At 42.5% G+C, this 11,209-nt stretch overlaps 1 protein-coding gene across 2 annotated transcripts; it reads right to left on the minus strand.

The window, feature by feature from the left end:
- Positions 1-245: 245 nt before the first annotated feature.
- Positions 246-9,608, minus strand: LOC138753808 (EEF1A lysine methyltransferase 3-like). Of its 2 annotated transcripts, none has more exons than XM_069917237.1 (4): positions 9,500-9,608; positions 8,400-8,599; positions 2,358-2,469; positions 246-1,291 (listed from the first exon to the last, which is right to left on the minus strand). In XM_069917237.1, exons 2-4 carry the CDS (start codon positions 8,523-8,525, stop codon positions 897-899), a joined length of 633 nt encoding a protein of 210 aa, XP_069773338.1. In that variant the 5' UTR covers positions 8,526-8,599; positions 9,500-9,608; the 3' UTR covers positions 246-896. The 2 variants fall into 2 exon arrangements, with proteins under 2 accessions (XP_069773338.1, XP_069773337.1); XM_069917236.1 differs by lacking the exon at positions 9,500-9,608 and adding an exon at positions 9,010-9,185.
- Positions 9,609-11,209: the final 1,601 nt, after the last annotated feature.

Below are 11,209 nucleotides of genomic sequence, written 5' to 3' on the forward strand. Positions count from 1 at the left end.
GAGAGATCATACAATGGGTAACAGATTACGTGGTCAATGGGAGTAAAGAAGGAAATAAAACGTTTGGTTTGTTGCTTTTTAAAAAAAAAGAGAATAGATATTTTATCCATGAATATGGGATTGGAATGAAAAGAGATGTACACAGAACATCTGTCATCGTTTCAAAAACAGTGGAATGTAATCACCAATTGGAATGAAGATCAGCGGTGATTAAGACTTCGTACACAGATTAAAACACAGTTCGATCTTATTTAACACAGTTTAATGTTTTCAGTTTTTTTGCAATGAGAATTATACCAGCTCAGGGATGCAGTAACAGGTCAAGTAAGCGCTAAGCACATTCCAACCGTGTTCGATATCCAAAAGCGAGTATTGAAGATCTGGACTTAACAACAAATATAAACTGCTACAAAATGGAACAGAATGCTGACTGGGGCTAGTGAAAGTCAGTGGAAATGTCTCTGGAGAAAATTAGTTTTTATCAGCAGCAGGACAAGGGTATCATAAGGAAGGAGTCATTATTGCTAAAGCAAGGAGCACACATTATGCAACATAAACATTTGGCCGCAGCCAGCAAAGATGAATTTCTCCAGTATGGAAATGTAGCTGATTGTACATACTGTGTTTCCCTGTCTGTATGTATGTAGGCGGGACCCTAATTATTATAAAGAGTACAACCGCTTTATCGTTAAATATGAAGCCTTAATTTTACATTAAAATGTTCATATGCGATTTAATGTTCATATTAAAATGTTCATATGCGAGTGATCTCCACGATCACCGTATTATTACGCAAGTTATCGCTTATCAATTATTGGGAATGCGGAGAACTTTTCAAAGAATCAGTAAACCTCACCAATCTCCAGAGTTAAACAAATATTTTATACCAAGAAAAACTAGTCCGCATTATCAGTGCATTCTTTGGTTACTTTGTAAATACAATTTCCCTTGTTTGAATGAACTAATTCGCAATTGAACAACTTTGGTAAGACCTCCTTATGGAAATTTTCAGCTCCCATCCTGGCGTTAAGGTTCGAGGATAAATATATTACAGTATTTACGCTGCAGAAATGCAACAGTGTTTTCACCAGAGCGGGAAAATGTATTGGGCTGTACACAATATCGGAGCCAAGAATGACTTCAAAGTCTGTGGAGTAGTTGAATTGATCATCGCCCCAAACCAGGGTTCCAACCTTTGCTCTGTGTCTGGAGTGAGATGGGATGTTGGCAGCGACGTTGTACTCGATTTGTTTCAAAACGCGCGGTCGGTCGGTCAGAGTGACATCTCCGCCTGAAAAAAAAACCGAGTACAGTCGCTCGGCTGGCAACATGTATTGAGACATATAAAGATTAAAATTCTGCAAAGAAATACTGGTCCCTCGGTTATTCCGTCTCGAGTGTCCTTGAGCCATGAGCAAGCTGAGGGTGTGGAGCCGATGTCCTCAGGAGAATCCTTTGAATGAGTTTATCCATACACGTCTGCAGATTGCAATCTGGCAGCTTCTTTGGAAAATTGTATTACTTTTGCTTTAAACAGGACACTCTGCTCCACATGAAGATTTCACAATAAGAATAAGCGAATTCCAATATTTCCAAAATAACTTTCCGTTTACAAATAGGACGGCTACATCTATTTCTCTTTCATGAAGCACTGGACAATCCCCACAAAGACAGCACTTTGGCGTGGATTCTCCAGCGCTTGATCGTGCATCAACAGATCCGTGGGGGCATTACAGACAGTTTTGTAATATTAGAGCCCCAGCCGTCTTGGACCTCACCATGCCGCTGGATCTAGGAGGGGATGTCGAGAAGGCATCCTGTGAAACCCCAACTCACCTAAAATCCATTCAGGCACACGCTGTTTCTTTCTGAGGAGTGGTATCCTCATACCAAACCCCACAAAGTGACGGACGGGATGGATAGTCAGAAGAAGATTAGACCTCAGACCGATACAATCGTATAACATGTACACACACACAACCATAAAAATACACAGAACCACACACTCGTATTCAGATATCGGCCGGTCACACACAGAAACACAGAGAGACCACAAATGCACACGCATGTTGTTTTAGTCTTCATAACATCCAAGTTTCATATGCATTCCAAGATGCCTTCTAATGCCTGCAACATTGAGGTTTAGCTTTAACTGGGGCAGAAAATAAACCTTGCGGAAAGTTACCCAGATTAAGGCAATTTGCACATGGGTGGGTATTTATTTCATGCATGACCCTGTGAAACAATTGCGTTAAGAATACTGTGTATTTAATCCGATTTGTAAAACACAGCAAACACTGGTCCTAGCTACACGTGCTTGCGAATTTTAATACAGAGTGTGATGGGGGCTAACTTACCGAGCAGTACTGCTAAAATCCCCACAATTCCCGTTCCAGATCCCAGTTCGAGTATCTTCTTCCCAGCAAAATTCACCTTCTCGTTGTGAAAATATTGACAAAGTTCAACGCCCTAGAAAGGAACGTGTTTGCGTTAATGACGATTAATTCACAGGACGAGCTATTCTCTGGGGCGTTGCACATGGTTGGCAGATAGTCGATGTGGGCTTCAATGAAAGGTCCCAGTGGGCAGGTCTGACCGCGTTTGATCGCAAACTAACGCCGTAATATCACAGGGGGTAGTGAGGATTTTCAGAAAGTCATGGCAAAATGAATATAAAGAAAAACTGGACACCATATATTAAAGGAGAGGGAGGGTGGAGATGGTATACGAACAAGTTAACAGAAGTGGTAGGGTCGGGGTCTATTGCAATCTTAAAAACATTTAGACAGGAAATATTTCGAGGGTCGTGGGCCAAACGCATACAAATGGGACTGGCTTAGTCGGCAGGAACAAATTGGTCCTAAGCTCTTTGAGTAAAGTAGTGCTCCCGGTCGTGGTTCGCCGGGCCATTTCCTCCCTACTCTAGTTCCACGGGTCCTAAATGAAAATTCGTGCATACTGTTGGGATAATGTGGAGATTCTTGAACAAATTAGATCGGGATTTTAAAAAGTCAAGACCCACGCAGTATGCGACATTGCCATTCTAAAGACAGTGGTGGTAACACGCCATGGAGTGGACAATGCGACGGTCGCAGAATGTGACTACCAGCATCGCCGAATTGGGAATGTAACTGACGTTATCTATGGATATCGTTCTACTGTTAAAACTCGATCTTGCTGGTTTTGTACTCGCTGACAAATGTGGCTTTTTATTCTCACGATGTTGACTGGCAAGGTTGGATGATAGTTTCCATCGACAGAGGTGTTCTTTTGCATTAGAATTTCATTAACCAGCTTTGTTGATAATTGCCGGAAGCAGATTCGATTTCTTGCTGTGGAATGAGTCACACAGACCAGGCAAAGGTATACATTCCATTCACTGAAGTTCCATTTAAAAAAATTAAACAATGAAGTTACATTTTAGGCAACTTTGGTGGGTTAAATGTTTATTGCATTGATTCCTGGAACACTGCCACAGTAACCAAACAGGATTCGCTTGGGTGGTACGCTCCTTGCTCTTGGTAAAACTTTATGTCCCAAGTCTGAAGTCCCGCTTTCAGGCTAAATTCAGATTGATACTGTTGTGTATGCACTCACACAATTAAGACTCGGAGTCATGATGTTTTCTCATGGCTACTGACACACAGGGTCATATATATGGAAGGGTGACATCATGACGTGGCTTCATGATATCCAGTAGAGGGCGGGATTATACCCAACTCTCCCCACTCCCCCCCCCCCCCCCGCAGTAAATGCTGACTGGGCCCCTTGGAACTAATAAGATTACATCAGGCCCAGGACTACATCTCAAGAGTAATTATAATTATAAAAGCGAAAGTATTTAATAATAATCAGGACACATAGTCCTCAAAGCATTCAGGTGGTCTTCTTTCTCTTTTGGACCACCTCGGCGTGGTCTTTGCTCAGGACCTGTAGATAGTCAGGTCAGCAGTTGAGTCGAAGGCGACTGCCCGCCTTCGCCGACCTTCAGTGGTGACTGGCCATCTTTGCTGCCCTCCTGGCTGCGTGTCTCAGTTACTGGACTCCTTAATGGACAGTTCAGCTCTCTGACCATCTCTGCCCCCCCCCCAACTCGGCTTAAGGGGTGGGATGGCAGGGGCAGGCCACAGCAGGTCTGGTTCCACCTCCTCCAGTTCATGAGGCAATTCATGGACCTTAGTGACAGTCAATGCTCGTAATTGGTCAATGTGTCGCTTCCACAATCTGTCCCCAACTAGAATAGAGTATGAGGAGAGACTCAATTTTTGTAAGATTACTCCACCACCCATGGGTCTTTATACTGTCTATAATCTATAATCCCAAGATCGTGTTATATGGCGAGCTCTCCACTGGCCACCGTGACAGAGGTGCACCGAAGAAAAGGTACAAGGACTGCCTAAAGAAATCTCTTGGTGCCTGCCACATTGACCACCGCCAGTGGGCTGATATCGCCTCAAACCGTGCATCTTGGCGCCTCACAGTTTGGCAGGCAGCAACCTCCTTTGAAGAAGACCACAGAGCCCACCTCACTGACAAAAGGCAAAGGAGGAAAAACCCAACACCCAACCCCAACCAACCAATTTTCCCCTGCAACCGCTGCAACTGTGTCTGCCTGTCCCGCATCGGACTTGACAGCCACAAACGAGCCTGCAGCTGACGTGGACATTTACCCCCTCCATAAATCTTCGTCTGCGAAGCCAAGCCAAAGAAGAAGAATCTTGTACCAGAACTCTCTTGCCCACTTCCAATGTTCAAGATGAGGTCTGTGGTGATGCTGTTTTTTTGCAATTGGAGACTCAGATCTGAATGGACTGTGGACAGCCAGATACGCAAATTGCGGCCAAACATTAGTTCTGCTGGGGTGCATTTTGTGGTAGAATGTGCCATGTTTCTGTACCTCCAAAGTGAAATTTGCAATTTTGTGTGTCCAGGAGGCATTTAGAAGTTTCATGGTTTTCATTGTTGATTTGAATGTTTTACAAAACATTCTGTCTCCTCGTTAGTACTCAGGTGATAGGGTGCAGACAAAATATGTCTGATATGCTGTCGCACATATATTTTAAAAAATGTTCTATGTAAATTGAGGCCCATTGTCTGTAACTAATTATGAGGCAATCCATAAGTGGCAAAGATAGCTCATAGACAGTCGATCGTGGGATCTGCTTTGATGTTTTTCAGCTGTGAAACTACTGGCCATTTGGAGTGTGTGTCCACAGAGTTTCACCCATGAATAGTCCAGTAAAGTCTACGTGAATCCAATGCCAGGGGTTGGATGACCATTTCCATTGGTTAGCTTTGGATTGCGGTATTTTTGGCTGCATTGACTGACATACTTTGCATTCTCTTACTGTGGTTTCAATGTTTCTGTCTATGGAGGGCCACCAGACATGCATCTGGGTCAGTGCCTTCATTCGTACCATTCCAAGATGGTTGTGGTGTAGTTCTGATAACATGGTAGTTTTCCATTTGGCTGGAATAATTGTATGGGTACCGTATAGTAAACATCCTCTTCGACTCATAGTTCATGGTGGCATGTGTGGTAAGGTTTTAGATCTTCTGGGATGCTTCAGATTCGGGCCACCCATTAAGGGTGAAGAATAGGATCTTGCTTAACTGAGAGTCCATGTAGTAATTGGTCCATTGTTGCTCTAAAAACCACAGGTGCTGCTGAAATTCCGTAAGGCAGGTGTGTACAGGTGAATAGTCCCAGATGGGGATTGATTGTCACATATTCCCTTGTTTTTTTTTGTCCAATTCTATCTCTTGATATGCTTGTGACAAATCTAGTTTTGTGAATTTTTGCCCTCTGTTTAGTACTTGGAACAATTCTTCTGCCTTGGGCATTAGGTGTTCGGGTATTTTGAGTATGGATTGATGGTGATATTGTAATCACCACAAATGTGAATTTCACCATTTGCTTTTCGTACGGATTTGATGGGCGCAGCCTATTTGCTGTATTGTATTGGTTCTAATATGCCTTTATGTTTTAGCCTGTTTAATTCAGCCTCAATTTTCCCTTTCATAGCAAATAGGACTGTTTTAGCTTTGAAGAATTAATTGCAGTTTGGCTTGAACACCTTTGATTTTCCCCAATTCTTGTTGGAAAACCATTGCATGGTTGTTGAGGATTTGGTTAAGATCCGGTTGGGAGATGTCCATGTGGTTTACATTTAGTATTGAACTGATTTCCAGCCAGTCTAGGGGAATGCATTGTAGCCAGTTTCTCCTGAAGAGTGCTGCTGGTCCATTGGTATATATGATGTAGAAAGAGAGTGTTTTTTGGTTGCTGTTGTTTGTATTGTACTTGGACTGTACAATTTCCAAACATTTTGATTCTGTCCCTGTAACAGATTTTAGAGTTATTTAAGTTGTTTTTACTGGGAGGCGTGGAAGCAAGCTTTCCTTTACATGTAACAGCATTAGGAACACCTCTGCTCCTATGTCTAACTCCATCTTTGGGGGTGGGGGGGTGTCCATTTATTTTTAGCTCTATAAAGATTGCTGTGTTTCCTCCATTTATTCCTCGGATGTGTAATATCTCAGGAGCTGAAATTTCAGGAGCTTGAATGTCAGCCGTTGGGCTGTTATCATCATCGTTGCTGGGTTGCCTCTCTCTCTCTCTCTCTCTGCAATTGTTTAAACTTTAGCTGCCTGTTTATTTGCAGGCCACTTGCACTTTAGAAGTGGACATTTAGCTTTGATGTGTCCTTCTGTTTTACAGTTGTTGCATTTAGAATTTTTGAAGAAACAGTGTTCTGATCGGTGGTTGTATTTCCCACAATGGAAGCATTGCTGGCGGGAAGACCTCCCGACTAGTAAGTCTGGTTGACTCACATCCAAGTTTTTATCTGCCATTTCAGAGCTGCAGGCCGTTCTGTATGCAATTTATAATATAATGCCTTCATCCATTGATAATAACTTTTGCCTTGCTTGGTGATTAATCTGTCTCGCAGTGCCTGATTTAGAAACTGCTCAAAATGACAGAGCTTCGCCAGTTTGCACAACTATGCCAGGTATTCACTTAATGTTTCTCCTGGTCCTTGTCTCCTTTCATAGAACCGTTGCCTTTCTGCCATAACAGGTGGTTTGGGGCTTAAATGGTTTCTTAGAGCTGTGCATAATTGGTTGAATGTCTTCATTCCTGGATGCTCCAGGGCCAGCAAGGTCTTAAGGAGGTCGAATGTTTTGCTGCCCATTATACTGAGGAAAAGGGCACATTTGTGGTTTACTGGACTTTCCACAATATCGTGGATTACGCAGTAATCGTTAAACCGTTCTATGTCGTTATCCCCACTTTCTTCTACTTAGTTGAATTCTCCGAGCTTTCCCTCTGCCACCTTGGCGAGCTTTCACCTTGATCTTTTGGCAGAAATTTGTTGGGGTTATTAGGTCGTCATTTTCTACCTTTCCTCTATTGTTTTCCTTCTTACCGTTGGTGCATGGAGTATGTGTAGGGTTCGTTTCCTTCCTAGTCGCCACTGTTGTGTATGCATTCACATAATTAAGACTGGGAGAAGTGATGCTTTCTCATCCTTTATTTCTATTAGACTAACATGGCTACTGAGACACAGGGTAATTGGGGAGCCTGTTTTGCTCGGACGGCGGAAAGATTAGGGGAGTGCCCAAAAGAGACAAAATACATTTTCAGAGCCCCGGCGCCTGGAGACACATCCTCCAATTTGGAAATGTGATGAATTAAAAAATCAGGGACAAAATTAAAGAGTGCAGAGAGCTCGGAGTTTTTGTGGGCATAGAGACGTAAGAAAGATAAACAGGGCCGGAGCAACGCCGTGATTTAAAAGCAATGGCAGAAGCTATCCCAACAGTATTTAAAATGTCAATGGCAGAAGAAGCACAGATGCGATTAACCGGTGGAAATTAAACAATCCAAGTAGATATTGTAGATATTATTCCCATGCTCCCTAACTAAAATACGTAACTTTGTTCTCCAATAGATCAGGTCATGGTCTTTGTTCTAGGATAGGGTAGTCTAAAACTAAAAAACACGGGTGAGAGGGAAAATGTTTAAAGAGGACCCGAGTGCCAACATTTTGTACATATGGGTATATGAATAAACTGTCAGAGGACACCAAAAGGTTTTAAAGGCATTCATAACTCGGAAACATTTAGAAGGATAGGGGCCAACTGTGGGCAAATTGGACCAGCTCAAGAAAGCTCTTGGAACGACACGGACAAGTTGGACCCAAGGGTCTATTTCCATGCTGAGTACCTCAAAAACTCATCGGCTCCATTCTGCCTCGTAATCAAAATGGGCGCTAGTTCTGAACATTTACATGACTCCCAGACCATGCCAATGCAGAGACAACGCTGAAAAACTTTTCAATAGGTCGGCAGTTCAATTCTCAAATAATAATGCTGCTATGAATCGCTCGATTTACCGGTTCCCAGACATAAGCGGAGACGCCCAAAGAAGATTCTTTAAACATTGCCATTTTTAAAGTGTGACCACTAAATTCAAATGTTTTCTCTTGCCACCAGGGTTTTTTGTCATCGATGGCACTCATCCTCGTTGATTTTGAACGGAGACAGACGTGTCTATCAGTCAGCACCAGGCTCGTTCCCTCAACAAGGTTTTGATCTAGGATGTGCAAAAGAGGTTAGAAAGAAACGTCGATGTAGAACGTTAAAGACACCAGGTCATTTCAATTCATAAATGTGAGGAAATCCCCATAACACCTCACCTTCAGGACAGGTATTACAACCAAATAAAACAATTCATAAAATTCAGCACAAAATCAATCTTATGCACGCAAATAAATTATTATCTGTAAAATGTAATGAAGCTAAAGAAACTGTGCGATAAGGGACTCCAGAGTTAATGTAGAAAATTGGTGATGAGGCTAAAATCAGCCGTGAGCTGATTCAATGGCAGAAGGCGTGAGAGGGGAAGTCGTCTACTCTGTTGTCTATTTGCTGTCTGTCCGCAATATCTATCTGGACCTCCTGGCTACAAACCACTCGAATTCCTCTCCTCAATGCTCCACCAACCTGTCAGTCCTCGGCCTCTTCCACTGCAAGAAGTATATCCTCCATATTCCGCTTGGGGAAGAGTCCAACTCAATGGGACGAATATTAAATTCTCCGGTTTCTGATAACTCATTTCCTTCTGACCTTTCCAGATCCTCTCTCACGTTCCCTCTCCGCTCCCGATCCAATCTCTTTCCCCTCCCCCATCGGGGTTCAATTGCTCATCACCCACACACTCTTCCAGTTTGGCCCCCTTTCCCTTCCCGTATTCATCCCATCCGACCAGAATCCTTCATCGCCTATTTTTTTTTTAAAAATCAGATTCAATCATCTGCAGCTCAATGTAGTGTCCATATCACCTCCTCGCCTCTGTCACTTTCTATACCCGTTCCTTCCGACGACTCTGACATCCCAAGAAGTCTCTCACTAGAAAATGGATAATATTTGTAATATATAAAACAAAAGTAAAAAAATAAACCTAAAGGGAATTTAGCATCAATGTAAAACTCACATTAAGGCTTTTCTCTGACACGGCGGTTATCTTCACCTGTGTTTGCTTCGCCTCTCACTGGATGAGTGTGCGTTGAACTTGTGCTCAGACTTTAAGCTGTCAAAATCTCGCAAGAGTTAAAATTGATAGGCTTTGAACTCATTTTGCAAATTACTCATGTAAGTCAAGGCGGGGAGAGACAGAAGTAGAAACATCAGTGTCACATAATTGTTTCTCAGGGGATTGACCGAGGGATCTCGGCTTTAAGTTCACATCTTGAAGTAGGGATTGCTGAACCTTTAACACTCCAAAAGTACACTTAATTTCGTACGTTATTTAATATCACTCTCTTTAAAAAAATAAAATCATATTGCTCAACTTTTCTCAACATAGAGACCCTTAATTGTATTCAAATTCTCTTGTAAATAATCCAGTAATTAACGTGACTAATTCATTAATAATGATATTGTTAAATATGTTGGACTTTTCCGATTTTATATGGAAAGGAGGTGTGATGAGGGGGTCATTGTGGTGTATTATTACATATCTTGAGTTGCGGTGAACATTGAAATACTGTTCAGTTAAGCGGGAAATTTGCTTTTGACAACATGTATCTGCAAAAAAAATGCATTTCTTATGAAACCATTACCGCCTTCAACAGCAACATCGGTACACGATTATTTTGGCGTTTGCTCTTTCCGACCCCCATTGAATCCAATTTTCATGATCCAAACTTAGATGATGTCCACAAAAATAGGACAGTGCAAGAAGGGAGTATTAAAGGGATTTTGTTGCATGAATTCTATTTTGCCACGACACCGAGGTGGAATTGGGTCAAGACAGAGTTCAACCTGTTGCCTCTTCCTGAGGAACATCCAATATGGGGCACTTTCCCATCGAGAATTCCAGAAGACTGGAGCCAGAAACCCCTAACTTAATTTTCATACTCGGTTTCAAAGGAATCATGAACAATCCAATGGCTGATGTTTAATAAATGACTCCATTGGTTTCCTTTCAGATTGCGAGAGAAGCAATGATATTTATTAAATACCAAGATCACGAAGTACTATTTTATACACTAAACGTTCTCTGGTTCTGGCACAGGTTGTTCGGGATGTTATGTTTCAATGTCGTTTCCGTTCAACTTGTTCTTTGTAAATTTAATTTGCGATCTACCAAAGAAGTCTCGCGCAGCCTGGGATCATGTGTTCGCTGTAATTGTGCATCTCTGTAATGAACACTGACCATGAAAACACGGACCCACTCTCAGCGCATGCAGGAGAAACAGGAACATGTCACACGAAGTAAGCCGTAGGGTCTAGCTCTGGCCAAAGGGGGGCCCGTGTAGGCCTATTGGCGAGAAACTCTGCCAGGTTCCCCAGTCTAACTTGTCTGCGAGTAGGCTCAGCCGAATTGCTTTAGTCATTGAGGTCAAGAATATCTACTGAAGTCACGAACAGAGAGAGCTTTCACTCCCTACAAATTCAATTGTCTGCAGTATGTTCACGCTATTGCAAGCTTAATAAATATCCACGACTGGTGAAAATAAACTTCCACACTTCAATATATCATGGTAATACCTAACTGTGTGGTGCATTCTCCCAGATTCGCTGGCGTTTTTAACTGAAAACGTTCCGTAAAGGTGAAAGATGAAAGGGGGAAATGCACTGTTCTTCCCCCATCCCCACCCCCAGCCTTGTTTTCCAAACGGGGAGGGGGGGGTCCCACCAC

This window comes from Narcine bancroftii, chromosome 2, assembly GCF_036971445.1.
Source record: "Narcine bancroftii isolate sNarBan1 chromosome 2, sNarBan1.hap1, whole genome shotgun sequence".
Taxonomy (NCBI): Eukaryota; Metazoa; Chordata; class Chondrichthyes; order Torpediniformes; family Narcinidae; genus Narcine; species Narcine bancroftii.

Bases quoted from the DNA above. Each gene is read 5' to 3' on its own strand.
- LOC138753808 (XM_069917236.1), bottom strand. From the start codon at position 9,121: ATGAGTTATCAGAAACCGGAGAATTTAATATTCGTCCCATTGAGTTGG. The intron at 8,600-9,009 runs GTTGGTGGAGCA...TGCACATCCTAG, and splicing joins AAGAGGCCGAGGACTGACAG to ATCAAAACCTTGTTGAGGGA. The intron at 2,470-8,399 runs GTAAATCGAGCG...GTTCCTTTCTAG, and splicing joins CCGCTTATGTCTGGGAACCG to GGCGTTGAACTTTGTCAATA.